The 16,758-nt window shown below is 44.7% G+C and overlaps 1 protein-coding gene across 1 annotated transcript; it reads left to right on the forward strand.

Moving 5' to 3' along the window:
* Window positions 1-6,197: 6,197 nt before the first annotated feature.
* On the forward strand, window positions 6,198-12,180 carry LOC120840430 (gastrula zinc finger protein XlCGF49.1-like). Its single transcript, XM_040210956.2, has 4 exons — window positions 6,198-6,692; window positions 8,617-8,803; window positions 9,811-9,981; window positions 11,444-12,180. Exons 2-4 carry the CDS (start codon window positions 8,791-8,793, stop codon window positions 11,983-11,985), a joined length of 726 nt encoding a protein of 241 aa, XP_040066890.1. The 5' UTR covers window positions 6,198-6,692; window positions 8,617-8,790; the 3' UTR covers window positions 11,986-12,180.
* The last annotated feature ends 4,578 nt before the right edge of the window (window positions 12,181-16,758 follow it).

The raw sequence follows: 16,758 nt of genomic DNA on the forward strand, positions 1-16,758 counted from the left end.
CCCCCCCCCCCCCACACACACACGCACTTCTTTATACAGCGGAGCTATTAACGGCTAGTTTCCCCATTGTCGTGTCCGTTAGCAAACAAATGATGACACTAAACTCTGGGCAGCCACCGCCATCTATAAATGACGGCGGCAACCAGACAACCGGCTTGCCGGTTGTCTGGTTGCCGTTGTCGCTCATAGATGGCGGTAACCTCTCCAGCTTTTCCACTCTGGCTTGCCGACTTCCGGCCGGCCATGACTTCATTCCCACCATAGTACAGCTTCGCTGGTCTTCCTTCTTCACCAGGGTGGAAAGGCTGAAAGTATTCCTAAGGAATTGCCTCCTCCGTTGGGGCGTCTTCATTCGACAATTTTATTTGACACTTGTTAACCGCAACCCTTCATTGCTTTTATTTTGCACCCCCGTGAAGTTTAGATGGGTCATAAAATGACATCGGGTTGGAATGTTCATGACTTTTCCGAGGCGTGCTGGTCCTAGTCTGGCCCAAGTATACTCGCGCAGGCCGCCACTGACTCAGAAGCTTCTTTGTCGGGGTGAAATTGCGAGGATTAAATGATACTCTTTCTATTAGTCTTGCCTTCCCAGAGCTTGATGTCGCACTTGTAGGATCAAAACCACCCGCCTGACGACAGTCGAGCGCGGCTCATGAATTGGACAGGAGGACTGCGTGAGCACCGTACATCGGCTCGTAACAAGAGAGTTTTAGTAGATCGTTCCCATGCCTCCGATAACGATACCCGATACTCCGCCGACGCCTCCCTTGAGCAAGCATAGTATCGTTATCGGGGCTATCGGAGGTATCAGAACGATCTACAAAAACTCTCTAATCAATGTCTTGGCAGACACTTGGGTAGTGGCTCGCGTAGAACCACTGCGGTGATGAAAATAGGCGAACTCTAACAATGCCTGGAGCTGAGCACGCGTTTTCTTCCTTTAAAACCCCAGCGCCGGGGTATGATTAACGTTGGCGGCATAAGAGAGGCACCAGGCCACGTGGCCGCTTCTGGCTCCGAGTTGAGGGGATGAACGATGCTCATAATTCTCGAATTTTTTGGCGACTGCCATTGCCTAGAAAAAATAGCAAAGCCAAGTTCAAGCAGTTATTAACGTCAGAGAGTGATCCTGAGTAGTATTTAGTGATGTATAGAAATATTTTTATAGCTCCTTCAAGCAAAGTACAGAGGAAATCGAAACTTGGGCAATAACTTGAGAACGATGCTCGTGTGGGACTTACAGCGACGGCCAACGTTCGGCTGTCTCTCTGAAATCACTAAAATATTTTTTTTTTGTATTCCTGCCGTACACACGTATAGTTCTATGTAACGCCATATTAATAAGTCGCATTTAGTAATTTTAGTACTTCTATTTTTAGGTACATCTTTCGAATGCAGTTCAGCAACAACGAAAAAATATTTCGGTGCCTCAATAATGTAAAATGGGTCTTGCAACATTTTTTCTTGTACTTTCAATAAATAGTGTTAAGAAATAACCCCTAATGTTGATAGCTTGCGGAAACATCCATTAGTTTTCCCCTAATAGCAGATGCAGAAAAAATAAAGGAAAGATGCAGCTGTCGATACCTCCTCAACTCGCAATTTAAACAAGCGGCCACGTGATCTGATACCGCCAGTGTTCATCACAGTCATGCTCTAGGCGGCTAGGGTTTGGAAAGCAAAAGCTTTGGCTGAGCTTCATATATTGTTAGAGTTGGGCTATTATTATATGTAATTGACATGAGCCCTTACCCGAATGTTTGGCGGTGCTGATTGTCATGAACCCGAGCTCTCGATTAGGGGTTATGAAAATCGCTTACGTCACGGTGTCACGTGACTCTCGGTGCGAAATCGTGATGTCATGTTATGTCATGCTGTCAACAATGTTAATACACCTAGTGATTTCCTCAAATTAAATCGAATTGACGCAGTGATTCACGTGACGTCACGAGGTCACGTGACAACATGTATTGACACCATGGCGTCACGTGACAACGTGACACATGGTTAATCATAGTGCCATGAAAACCCACAACTTACCATACTTTTCAATTCTGTATATGACGATTTGATCCATAGATAGAAATACAGCCGCCAATTTTGCATTCCCATATGTTCATTTTGTGATACTAACAAAAAAGAAGAAAAAGAAATATTCCCTTGAACCTTTTTGAACCGGTTACCGTTATATTTTTTTTTTGTTCGGTTCCGGTTCAGTTCCAAGATGGCGGCGAAGATTTCGGTTCGGTTCAGTTCCGGTTCGGCTAAAAATAACGGTTCTGTTCCGGTTTTCGGTTCGGTTCGGTTCCGGTTCGACACCCTGAGTGCATCTAGGCACAGCTGCTTCAAGTAGCATGTGTGCCGATGCATTGCACACATATCAAATAATGAATCCAGTTTCTGTAACGAGGTCCTATGCTGGCACTGTACTTTTGCATCTCCTTATTTCATCACTTATCTGGTCTGCATACTTCGTGGTTTTCTGGTTGCCATACCTGGTATACTGAACCCAGTTTGACAGGTGCTGAGATACAGGGTGATTCATTCTCATTGGAACAGATTCTTGTAAAATAAAACTTCAGTTTTATGCAAATTATCTTTTTACAGTTGAGTTATAGTGGTCCTGGCAGACACTTTATAGAGGCAAGATGACAGCTAAAAGTGGACTTATTGCATAAAATCCATGGATTAGCTATTTAGTGACTGGTTTGATGACATCAGCACATATTGTGAAAATGGGGCACAAAACGGGTTGTGAGATACAGTACTTTCTGGACCGCTACATTACCGCTGCCTTTGGTGAAATTATATTTTCTCTTATTTTTTTTGGCCTGTGTGCTCATTTCAGGATTTATAAAAAATTGACTGGTTAAGGAGGTGATTGTCTTCAAGTTCGAAACAACTGTCGAACCAGTAATTGAAAAAGTTAATCAACTAATTTTAGATAATAGTCCACTTTTAGTGCCAGCCTGCCTGTACAAAGTGTCGGCTTGGCTAAGTGCTCATCTGTAACGAGATCATCTGTGTAAATAAGATAAGTTTTGTTTTACAAAAGTCTATTTCGATTAGAATGAATCATCCTCGAGCACCCATTAAAATCAGCATCAGCACCCTTGGATTGGGGTGCATTGCACCTAGCACCCTATACACTTCACACCCCTATAGACCTTTTCCACAAGGGCGCCGCCATCTTGAATTGTCGTCACTTCCAGTATGGGCGAAAACATTACTTTGCCGTCGCCACGCCAATAGAACACATTTAGGATATAAGCCTAACCGTCACACATTCTCGTTTTGGCTCCGCTCTATTTTTTTACTGGTTACAGGTTGAAACGTTTTACTATTTTGTCGTCGCCCATACTGGAAGTGACGACAATTCAAGATGGCGGCGCCCCTGTGGAAAAGGTCTATACACTCCGTGCGACGCGACTGGCGCGCCGCCGCGCGGCCGGTACGGAAGGTAGGCAGTGAGAACCCCAGGGAAAACGAAACCGAAACCACGCCGCGTACGTTGGTATGCATTGAAGTCGGAGTGGTTCGGTTGCGCTGGGTTCACAGCAGCTTAATGACACAGCCTGTGCTCCGTCATTAAGTGCTCCAATATTTATTCGTCGTATCTCGTGGAGACAAAGTATCACAGTTTTTCACCTCGCCGATGTTTTGTGGGACAGCAACAACAATGGAGCCGTGCCGTACGACGCGAGAAATTTGGTCTCCCGATCATGTCTGCCACTGTGTCGGCACGGCTGACATATTCTACACTGCCGCCTTGCGCTCTGCGTTTGTTTTCGTACCAGAAATGCCTACATGTGTCAGCGCCGATGGGACGAACTGAAATGCCATCCCGCACTCGCGGGTATGCAGTGCCAATTTCGTTGGAGGAATGCCCTCCAAAGAAGTTTCGTCCCCATCGTACGTGTCAATGATATTTCCGAACAAGTATGGCACGCAATCTGTACTTCACGAAGAAAAATTCGAACGGTAAAAAAAGTGACAAGTATAAATCTAAAGAAAACAACAATGAAACTCGGAATCACTGGAGAATCGACGTTTGAGTATGGAAGTTTATGGTGTGCTTTCTTTCTTGATCAGCCTCCTTTTGGATGTGGAAACGCCGACACCCCAAGTTCTGTAGACAACAATTTTTTTTCTCCGCTTTAGAGCCACCTATCGCAAAGTGGTTCGAACTGGAAGTACCGTACACTCGTCCCTTCCTACCTGTAAAGTGTGCACCTCCCACGATGAGTGGCATTATCTGACAGCCTTTGACGGTCGAAGACAGTTCCCATTTAGTTACGCCGCCCAAACTAAATTTCCACCTGGTTTCGCTATGCCAACTCGTTTTGTTATAATAAGTGTTGTGTCAAGTTATGGTCATGTCAAAGTACCTGTGTGCCGAAAATCAGCACCTCGCACAACAGGTTATTACACAACAGCTGACCGCAAAAGCCCTTGGCGGCCAAACCGTGTTTTGGCCGACAACTTTGTTTCTTCGGCTTTGGAACCACCTTCCGTAAAGTTGTTTCAATTGGAAGTACAGTCCACTAGTCCCTTCCTACCTATAAAGTCTCCACCTCCCCCGACCAGTGGTATTCTCTTGACAGCCTTTTCATGGTCAAAACCGGTTCCCATTGAGTTACGCCGCCCAAACCAAATTTTAACCTGGTTTCCCTATGCCACCTTTTCTTCTTTTTTTTTTTGTATAATAAGTGCTGTGTCATGTTACTGTCAAGTCCAAGCACCTGTGTGCCCAAATCTGCATTTTGCACAGCCCGCTATAACATAACATTTTGGGTCCAATATTGGATATCCCGTACAGCTTTGTTTCTTTATTCGTTAGAAACATAACTTTCACACCTGCTGTCTTAAAGAAACTTGCCACTCTTCGTGCACAAACTTAGTGAACATCTCACTCGCCTCCAAATATCATCGTTCCAGCAGTCCTACGTTTACAGCGTCGAGCGAAATAAATTTTCCACTCGGAGCAATTCAGGTGGCGGCCGTCTTGTTTTCGGAAAATTGCTCCAACTCCTTTTTCGGCCGCAACTAGGGAAATTACCCCTAATAACGACTCAAACCCAATATATAAGAAGTGGAGAACAGCTAAATGCCCTTCTGCCCCAGCACTCATGCAACGTCACCCTCAACTTGTCGGCTCAAAAAGCAAAAGTTTCGTCCGTGCGCGCTTCCGCCGCCACAGCTTGGCATGCGAAAAGGCGCCGCAGACTGCTGAACGCGCCTCACAGTCAAACGCCAGCTCCTCCGCTAGCGGCGCTGCGCGCGTTTTTCAAAGCGCCCCCCTATAGTTCCCGCACGGAGTGTATAGGGTGCTTTGGTACAGGGGTGCTCGTTTGCACCCTCAAAGGGTGCTCGTCCTGGGACAAGTGGTTTACACCCCTAAGGGGTGTAAAAAAGTTTAGTGTGCACCGCTGCCTCTTCAGCCTTGCTGTCATGTTGCTCAGGACTGGAGCTATCAACCGGCAGAAGTAGACGCCTCAGGTTGTTCCTCAGCTAGAAAACACTACAATCTATTAATCTCATACGTGATGTGTCTCTTTAACAGTTGGCCAAGGCAGTGCAGAATGACGAGGGAAAGAAGATTGACACTGCAGACATAGAAATCTCAACTACTTCCAAGAAAAAGAGAAAACTGGGATGGCTGACACCCGCAGACGCACATGCAGCTGTACTCTGTGCACCTTCATTAATCTGAGATCTTATTGATCTCATCCTTATTCGCCTCAGCCCCTAACCAAGTTTAAATACTGATCCCGTTTTCAAAATAAGGCGTGTCAAATTCACGTGAACAGGATTTCAATCACAGCATAATATAGCAGGGGTTGAAATGGACGGTAAATATCGTTTACCGATTCGCTGGGCGGTCTCTTAACATAACCGGTTTGGGCTGATGAGTGCATAATCATCTCATTCAAATGTAAAGCTTAATTGTGCTCCTTTATGTTTTATTTGACATACCTGTTTCCAAATTTCGCACCCAGTTTCAGTATTGCTGAATATGAGTAGTGAAGGTTACAAACAAGTATTGTCGCCTTCCGTTCTTTACTGTTTATTAATCGTCGTCTTTCTAAACCTCGCAGATCAAACTAGGCAAGGATTTCGACACACATGAGAACGACACTTCGCTGCTTTGCAAAGGTAGCCGTTCACCAGCCGAGTCCCTTTTCGGCGGTGCAAGACCTTTGAGCTACATTTTGTCTTTACACAAATGCGACAGAGCCAGATCAAATGAGATAGATGGCTACAGTGGAGCCTGCTGCGCGAGAATTTTCCATTGTCCGTCTTACCTTACTTTGCCGACCAACCGCCCTCACCCCTCTTCCTTTTCAAAGCCTAGCGGAGGCTTTCATCCACTTATTTATTTATACTGTATAATCTCTCTACGTATGTCTTAATGCGGACACACTGAATAGTGTCTTCCTTTTGTTGTATTATGTCAATATGTCTGGAGGTGCTGTCTTATTTCTAAAACTGAAACAATGTGTGCCATGTGCGCGTTCTGTTTATTGTTTGCGGAAGTAATGGCAGATCTACACATTTCTTATTGCCATGCTTACAAACCACAGGTGCTTAAAACATTGGCGACCACACAGAACCGACAGAGAAGCGGCCGGCCATCGGCGGTCAGAAGATGGTGGTTCACAAGCCCCTCCGGTCGTAAGCGGTTGCAAGTGTGTCAACTGCCAAAATTGGTTCCTTTATCTCAGTACTCTCATATTGGGCCTACCAAAACTATCCGCAGACGTGTTAGAAGCGCACATATATGAGTGCTTCGAACATGTCTACAAACAGTTTTGGTAGGCCCAATATAAGAAGACACGAAAAAAAAAAAAAAAAAAAAAAACTCGTCTCAGACCGCACATTGTCTTTTGTTTGGTGTTCGAGCAGTGTTACCTGGACTTGACGGAGCGAGTCAGAAAATGTCAGGAGATGATTAGTCTGGTAACGTAAGTGAACAATAGAATTTGTCTGCTACGAAGCGTCATTCGCAGACAAAAAGAAAACAAGAAAATACTTTATTCCGTTAACGGACCGGAATAAAGGCAGCCCTCTGGCAAATGGCGAGTAACGTGACGAAGTGATCCGGGACGCAAGCTGAAACTATAATCGTCTGCTATACTTCCCGTTTGATGCGATCGACAACGGGCGCTCCCTCTGCAAATCTCAAGCTCTGCTGCCGTAAAGAGCTCAAATTCTCCTATGTACACTCGGAACAAATATTACTGCGGGACTCCTGTCACCATCCGTGTGTTAATGAGTAGTTCCCACCAAAAGAACTTGTAAACCAACTTAAGATATATCATTGGTCGATAACTCTCGCCCAGAAAAACGTTGGGACATCACGTTCAATCAGCACCCGAGAATTCTATCGTTCTCACCATGGACCAAACACCGACCGCAAAAACTGGTTTGGAAAAGAAGGATGTTATCTTGTAGCCTAGATGGTAAAACAAGCCTGAACAAAATCTGTAATAATTGCCATGTTCCAGCCTGAACCATTCCCTCAACACGGTCCGGGAGGGCGTTACAGAGGAGATCGATAGGTGTTGAAAATGCGGCCGAAAGATCCTATAATGACTTTACGACTAGACGGAGGCTTTGCGTGTTTTCCCGCGTTTGGTTACATTTTCGGAGAAAACGAACGCAATATTCAGATTTGCTGAATAAAACTAGCTGGAATTCAACCTCTATCTCATATTTTTCTACAAGTCTTTCAGATTCTTTTTAATGGGGACGAAGCAGAGGGGAATGCCTCTCTAAGCTCGTTTGAGTGAGAAGAAATGAGAAAAAAGATACTTGTCTTGCAATAGGGACTGTAAACCCTATACTGGTGATGAATGGTAATCAATGTATACTAGGTGATCAATTAACCAAATTATAACATTTCGTAATCAACTTCTGGGTGATCTAAAGGGCTCTTTAGCAATGCGAGTCTGAGAAACTCGTGAACGTGAACCAAGTATCGAACTAAAACCCATTTTTCCTAAGTGAGCCCCGCTTATGTTAGTTTTTGGCAAAACGCGAGTCTGATTGATTAATCTACACTGCATTTCATTTTATTAATGATAGCATTAGTCGCGTGGGTGCAGCACTGACGCAACCGGCTAACATTTTCCTTTCCCCTAGCTCTTAGACGTTGCATATATAATGAAACATTTCTCGCTGAAATTTGAAATTTGTCGTTGGTATTTGGCTAAAACATACACACTTGGAAATGGTATAGTCTCATGGGACTTAATTTTTTCGTGTCCTTCAGATTGAAATTTCGTGCAGGTACTCGTACTGACAAAGCGTGCTGTTATCCACGCCGCGTTTAATTCCGAAAGTGGCCTTCAGTTCTTGACTTGATCAAACTGAACTGCAGATGCGTGTTTTCCCTTTTTGTTGCCTTTTTTTTCTTCTCGTTTCTGCGTCGTAGTTCGTAATCATTTACTCCGCAGTTTGATCAAGTAATGAATAGCCAACTAGACCGGTTCCCAGCACTGGTACCCTTCAGTTTTAGATTTGCTCATCGAATGTGACGATATCTGATGGCAGGTAAAGTAATTTGTGTTGGCGCCCGTTTGTTAATACTCATTCTTCTATACTTTGCAGGCCGAGCTAACCGGAAATGCTCTTAAGGCGAATGTGATCGACCCTTCGCTGCCTAGGAAGGACGGCCAGCCGCCAGCCAGCTACACTTTGGCAGTGCCAGACCTGCGGGCTACATTTTCCCCCAGATGAATGGAACCAACTATAGTCAGTTACAGGTTAAGAAGGTAGCGGCAAATGCCCCTCAAAGGGAATCAGATATCCCTCCGCCACCTTTGCATCCAATAGTGTCTCACCGTTTCCGTGACGTCGCGGACAACGCGCGAGGAGGGTCTTGCCTTCCTGTACATATTTGCTTTATCTTTCGACTTTGACTTAGCATTGTGGAAGCCATGAAATAGAGATTATAGTTCTCCCCCACCGACGGAAACAAATACGACTTTGGGGGATTAGCTTCCCCCCGATGGATACAAAGGCTGCTTTCTTAAAAAGTGGGATCGGAGACAAGTGGGAATCCATTGAAGCGGAACAAGGAGCGTTTCCAGTGAACTCTTCTTTCGACTGCGGAGAGATTTGAAACGGGCGCATCACACTTGTGGGAGGAGCTTCTCCTACCTTCTTGACTTGTAACCGACTATAGTCCGATCAAATAGGGAATGGCCACAGCTCAGCCAACTACATGCGACATTTTTATTCCCTTCCCCACCTTCATTCGCCGACACACCGTGTCCGTTTTGTTAACGTGTAATTCCCAAAGCCTGCGGCGGTGATATACTGTGCAGTTGTTGGTTTTGTGGCATGCCTGCCTTTTTTCAGCACTACGTAGCAAGAGCGATGCGACTAAACCACGCTCCTTGATCGTACCCAGTTTTGTCTTTGTCGATTTCTGTGAAACTGTATCGACGTAATCCTTTTTAACATGTGTTTAAAGGTGAAGTAAAACCTTTGAATCTCGTGCTTAATAGAGAAGGATCGCTTTTATGTTTGATTCGCGTGCATTTTTTACAATCGACTTTTTCGGGATGCTCAGTATCCAGTTGTGATGTGCGTGGTTGATCGTGATATGATTATTTTACTTTTTGAATTCCACCGCAATATCAACTCAAACCCCTGAATTTCTCTACTTCATCAGCATGGTGTGTTTATGTTTGCTTGTTCCTTAAGTTTCGTTGTGATTGAGCTTCTGTATTGGTATAGTATAAAAAAATTAACAAAACAAAATTTGATCTTCAGTCCTAACCGAACTTGCCCACGCAGCATTCGACTTCGAATGGCAGAGAACGGACTGCGAGGACAAGGGGGCGGAGCTCTCCTTCCAAGGAGCCGAATTGCAGAGGCAACCATTGAAGATGGACGAGGAGGGGAGGACGGACGGCGGTGCGACTTCTGCCGCCAATCTTATGGTGCCCTCAGAACTACCAACAGCAGGTACTAGAAGACGCACACGGGATAACACTCATCCAGCTTCGCACCCTCTTAGCACACCCTCACAGATTCATGAACGGTCCCACACGCAAAGAAAACCTTTTTGTAGGCTCGGTTTTCCAGAAGACGGAAAACGTAAGCAATCTGATGTGGTACACAAAGTTTTCCCCACGTAGAAACTTCATTAAGTTTTAATTAGCGGCCTGCACCAAGCCGAAAAATTATACCGCATACATAGTATTTGATATCAGAGAAGTGTACCATGCTGAGTTGTTTATATCACAAAATTGTATTTTTTCCTTCAGTTCCGGTTGATCGAGTAGCTTTCACAAATGCTATAAATAATTTTCGACGCATGAAATAGCCCTAAAGATGTTTGGCTGTTCCAAATGATTGAAGCTTTAGAACAGGGGTGGCCAAGATGCGGCTCTTCGTGTGTTAGAGTGTGGCTCGCAGCTCCCCCCCCCTACCCCCCCCCCCCCCCCCCCCCCCCCGTTACCACGAACACTTCCTCAAAAAGTGAAATGGAAGTTTAGCTTTAGACTGGCAAATGTCCACATCATTGTCGGTATAGAACCGCGTTTTTTGCTGTTTCAAATCGCACATAAAATAATCGCTGCGTACCTTGGCGATGTTTCAAGTTTCTAAGGCACACAACGATTATTCCACGAGCTTATTGAATACTATTTTGTGTAACCTAATAATTTGTGGGTGTGTGAATGACCCTTCCAGCGTTACTTAATACACAGTCGCGATCATTATTAATGTCAACACGCTATCACCCAGCGGTCCGTACTCGCAGCGGTATGCAGCCGCAGTGTTGTAGCCGTTACCGTAAAAAAAATAAAGAACTACGTTATTTGCGAAATAAAGGAGCGCGATACTGTCGCCGACAGAAAGTAACGCACGTTACTTTTGCGTTACTTTTTATTTATAAATTGACGGTAACAGCGCTTTTGTTTTCTTTTGGCGACAGCGTGTTTCGACTTTAACATGACAGGCGGTGGTTGGAGTTTTTCTAAAGCGGAAATTTTCGCGTGGGGAAAAGACAGGCCAAATTTAGAAAATTTGTAGATTTAGAAAAGTAATGAATACGTCACTACGTTACTGAAAGAAGAAAGGCGTTACCAATAACGACGTTACTTGTAACACGTAACTGCCAACACTGTGCAGCAGCAGCCGCGGCGGCTTGACTTCCCTTCCGCACTTGGTTAGGAGAACGCGCAAGCCACCACAGCTGCGGCAGCATGGGGCTGCCAGAGTGGAGTCTTAAACGATTGCCTGTAGACCTTTACAAGCATTACGATTGAACCTTTTTAACGTCTCAAATGAATGAATACCTACTTTAGGCCGCACCGGCATAATGTACGTATTCTAGACCATGTTCATCTAGGTATTCAAAATTGATGTTCAGACCAATAAAAACAGCGCCGACGTTTCATGCTCTGTTGTGTCATCCCAACAGACTTGATCGAAGCATACTCTGGCGACAAAGTGGATACCATCGACCGTGACAGCCGCAGGGGTGACACCTCTCCCCCGACTAACTGGTCGCGCCCACACAAGCAGCAAACGCACCGACGACCGGACAAGCACCCGTGTTGCTTCTGTCCTTACTCATGCTCTTCCGCATCGGATGTCGCCGTCCACGAGAGGACACACACTGGAGAGAGGCCCTTCAGTTGCGGTGCCTGCAAGAAAACGTTCGTGCGGAAGTCTCACTTGACAGCTCACGATAGAATTCACACCGGGGAGAAGCCGTTCAAGTGCAACACGTGCAGCAGAGCGTTTACTCAGAAAGGCAGTTTGGCGGTTCATGAAAGGACTCACACAGGAGAGAGGCCCTTCAGTTGCGGTGCGTGCAAGAAAATGTTTGTGCAGAAGGCTCACTTGATATCTCACGTTAAAATTCACAAAGGAGAGAAGCCGTTCAAGTGCGAGACCTGCGGTAGAGCGTTTGCGACTTATAGCAATTTACACACTCATCGGAAGTTACATCGCAAGTGATCGAAACAGCAACGTGCATCATAGTTGTGAATGGGGTTTAAACAAAATACGCGAGCACCGACGTGTGTTCATTTCGTTCGGCAATAGACCTACAGGAGCTCTACTTGCGAGCAGTGCAGGTTTCGAATGGTTGGAAAATATTTCGGCCTATTATGTATCGCGTAAACACAGATTAAATCGTGAATTTACCTTAGACGAAGCGACCCTGGTTCTTTTTTGTACACGAAAAAATAATTACTTGAAGCCTAGTATTCTTATATTCATTTAGAGTCATTAATCTCGTGCTGCACCTGGCGTCTCTGGGTTGTCTGTAGGGCCACTTGTGTTCCTTACAAGTCGACCTACTCATGACCATAAATACACAAATTAATAAAATAACTAACGACTTTCAATAGCAGCAATTTTGGATATTGCAAAAGTTAAGAAACTATAAGAAAAACTTAGTAATGCGGAGGGGTCAACAGAATTTTAAGATGTAAAAATAAAATTATATTCCAAACTATTTAACACACCAAGCTGGAAAATATTGCTTTACTCATAGGACAGCAACAGAATATACATGACTCGAAGATTTAGAAATGCAGTGCTATTTCCTATCTCATTTCTTAATATTCTTCGTCCTTTTTAATTTTGACCGGTTGCAGTTGCCGAATTCCCATGACATCCTTCAATGTGCTTGCTACATGAAATACTTGTATCTATGTTTTTCTTTTGCATGATTTTATTATTATTTTTTTTGTTGCATATTCACGAAGACGGTCCTGATCATTGAGGATATTCACACTTTTAGTGCTATTCATTTAGTGTTCATAAACATTTCGTTTCACCTTTCATCAAAGCGGTTTTGTTGATTTAGGATATTCATACTTTTAGTGCTATTTATTTGGTATTCATCTAGTTTCACTGGGATTCGTCAGGCCCTTATTTCTTTGAACTTCTTTTTGTAGTAGACGGTTCATATATATTTGTTTTACTAAAGGCATAATTAACTCCACTGTGTATAGACCTTTCCAGCGGCAGTCTCGAACGAAGCGATTTCCAGCGCGCATCCCTGGTTTTGAGAGTGTACGTCAGTGTTGCCCGACTGCGCTGAGCTGTGGGTTTTCTCGTCAGTAGGCTGTGGAAGCCTGCGTAGGAGAAACTTCGAACGCTGGTAGCGCCAAAATCGCCTCGCTTTATTTTTCTTTTGTGTTCTATGGCGAAAAGATTTTCTCGAAATTATTAGGAAAGCGTAGAACTATTTTTGAGAACAAAAACAAACAAATGAAAGCTATTTTCGGCGAGTCTGTGCGCGACAGAACAAATGCAACTGGGATGTTTGTTTCATTTTAGGTTGATCTTTTTAACGGCACCATACACTCAGCCGTGTCAACCTACAAAGATCTTAACTGCCTAACATATTTGACCACACCTGAGGATAGCCGAACTGCGTGGGTATTTTCGCCCTCACTATATGAAATTCAACGAGTCTCATCAATCGAACAACATATATTGTACGTACCCCATAGTGCCGCGTTATCCGAACAGGATTTGAGAAAGGTCTCAAATAACACAGCATATCCAATATACAGTGTTGACGATAGTCACTTCACGACGATCGGACGGAATCCGGCTTGTCTTGGGGTACGTTTTGAAGAGTGATGTTTTTTTTACACAGCACTAAAGCAAATGAACGAACGTGTCTATTTAGTTGCCATACCCCAAACCCTATCAGCTACTTCTCGCCAGGACCGGGAACATATCCGGGAAGGCTTTTCGGAGATTATCTCAACGGAAATAATCCTTGAAGAACGTCGAACCGCCAGCGTCGCGGGCTGCTTGACGCTCGCTTTCTTCGCTCGCTCTCTTCGTTCGTTTCCTGCGAAGGTCCAGCAGGCTACAAGCCCTGGTATTCCCTGGTTCTCACAATGGAAGATCACAAAAACACGCAAGCATCCTGAACAGGCAAATAGAGTAAACACTTTCAAGGAAAGTCGGCGATTTCCGAAAACACAATGCAGGTGGGGAGTCGCGCTGACCGGGTTTCCACAGCTCAGGCGGGTGGCAGAAATTTTTGGCTGATAGGGGTCGCTCGAGTCGCAAAATGGCGGCGGCCAGCGAGCTGTTTCTGGAAAGGTCTATAATCATGTATTTAAACACTGTATCGGCATAATTCATCTAAATATGTCTTAATCTACGCTGACTGTACAGTGGTTGTCACTATTGCCTGATGCGCCAGAATCGCTGCAGGTGGAGTTCTATTCCAAAATGTATAAAATATTTCTTTTGACATAAAGAGGGTGTTTCCGGGAAAACGGGCAAACTCGTTACTGCAAAAACGACTCATTGCACAATAAAGAAGCCTGCTGCCGTAGTGGTCTGTGTCAAAGTAAAATTGTTAGAGTTCAATATAAGTGAATAATTAACGAATTCGAGTTCTTAAAATATTAAATAATACTTTTAAAGGCATGGATTTCATTGTAGTTTTCCTCGGCATCGTCGTGAACTACTTAATACACCCACGTTACAAAGGTATGAGGCATTTAAAACCAGTCAAAATTACTTACCCAAATAGATTGAACGCTAAAAAATGTTTCTTTGATGGCAGATGCAAAGGGCCAAAGCTGGCAGGGTGGTGGAAGCTACGATCCCGTTGGACCACTCAAACGTCGATCTTTCGCCGCATGCCCACTCTGCCTGCCATATCCACGCAGAGGGCGCTGTCAGGCGATGAAATGGAGGCGGTTGTCTGGTCCGGCAAACGTGTAGCTCGCACCGCACTGTCAGCTTCAAGGGCCGGTGCAAAGTTATTGAGTATTGGGTTTTCTGGCACCTGTGGGGCCCAAGCACAAGTGTGCCCGTTACAAAAAAAAAAAAAAAAAAAAAGTAACAAAATAGCTTTATTTTTAAGATTGTCAAAAATTAACGGGTTAATGAGATTCGTTATCGTCCTAGAAAAGTCACGATATACCGTTACGGTTACTTTCAAAAGAGAACGAACGTCACTTGCGCCAATTTGAATTGCATTATTACTTGACTGCGAAAGGCTGAGGATATGAACTTCGAGAACAGTTCAGCTTCTACGGAGTAATTTCTTTGTGTGTCATCAGTTTGTAAGATTTGTTGCATATGGTTTATTATTTTGAAATCTGGTTTTATAGACTGTGCTCTCTCATTTTCTCTTTCTTTCGCAAATAATTCAGTAATTTTTTGCACGACCATAAAGGCTAAGCAATACACTTCAATCGAATAATACACTGGCTTGAACAAACAAGTCACCACGTGTCTGCATATCCCCCCCCCCCCCCCCTTTTCGGAACGAATACACTTTTGGGAGTACCTATGGTTGTTCCAAAGAAAAAGGGGTGTAATGTATTATATTACAGCCAACATTAACCTTCAAGAAAAATTGGAAGAGCACGAAGCTGGAATTCAAGAACCTCCACTGACACACAGAGTAATGACAAGAAAAGCAACCAATCGCGAGAAGAAAATAACTTGAGTGCTTCTCTTTTTATTATTTGTGTTTTCGCGTATTTTTGTGGATTATATGTCGGGGACCAAATACGTAATCTGCGAACGTGAACAGAGCATTGTGGCCTCTTCCCCACGAGCTATTAGTTGACCCAAATAATAAAAAAAGGACTAAACAAACTCGTAAAAGGTATAAAAGAAAACATTGTGACAAAAAAACCTTCTGAAAAAAAAAAAAAAAAGACGCGCGCCTGGTGCGCTTCACCTGGAATTACGAATATTCGATGTTCGAACTCTGGGTTGGGCTACGCTTGCGGCTCAGGTCGGTGCTGTCGTCGGCGAGTTGCTCTTACAAGTTCCTTGAAGCAGGGACAACGAAACGATCAGAAGTCGATGGTAGTTGGCGATCAAGACGGTGAGTTTGTGTGAGCTCTATATGCTGAACCTAGTAAAGATCCGCGCTTTTCAAAACTGCCATCCGTCTTGTCGGTATTGACAGATCGTTTCATCGACAAGCAACGTTTTATCGACAGATCGTTTCATCGGCAGCGTCTTTTTCTCGACAGAGCCTTAGAAATTGACTTTTTTGTGGCATTTATGTCGCAGACTTGTGAAGAGGGCTTCATGAGCCTCATCAACGCAGCGGTGGCGCATTCTCCCGATTGCAAAGTCTAGTTTACTTAACGATCGGCGATTCCGACTAGGTGGGGTGCCTACTCGAGCCTGAGATTAAATTAAAACTCCTTGAGCGAAGCCGAAGTTGCCTTCACGTTGCATGACGGGCGCACGACTATGCCTTCGACGCCCAAACGGGCGTCGTAGTAGTAGTTGATTTAACGAGCAGCGGGGAAATGTTGTCGATGAGTCGTGGGTCGATGAAAAGTTGCAATGAAGTGATACGGACCAAGCATTGGCAATTTACAATGCTCCAAGTAAGGAATACAGACTTACCTTTGGATCTCTAATCGTCACAGCCGAGCGTGGTCGTTTTGTGCACACACGAAGGTACAATCAACTCAGGCTGAGCACTCATCCGTGCTGTCACACGGGCGGTACATCAGGATCGCTAGGTTGGACATTTGAGAAAAGGTACATGGAAGTGACGTAATGCAAAGGAGGAGCGTATCCTAGCAACACTCACGTGGCGGCTCTGCCCACTTTGACGCCGCTACGTCATCGCAAACTTGACACCCGTCACCCGTTTCAGCGACGTCCGGAGCCAACCACCGACGAGCGGAAGTAGCTACGCATTCCCTGAAGCGTCCCTACGCGCGGGATACGGGGTACGATTTACTACGACGCGGGGAGCAGTTCCTGCGT

This window comes from Ixodes scapularis, unplaced genomic scaffold (assembly GCF_016920785.2).
Source record: "Ixodes scapularis isolate PalLabHiFi unplaced genomic scaffold, ASM1692078v2 PGA_scaffold18__7_contigs__length_3171195, whole genome shotgun sequence".
NCBI classification, from domain to species: Eukaryota; Metazoa; Arthropoda; class Arachnida; order Ixodida; family Ixodidae; genus Ixodes; species Ixodes scapularis.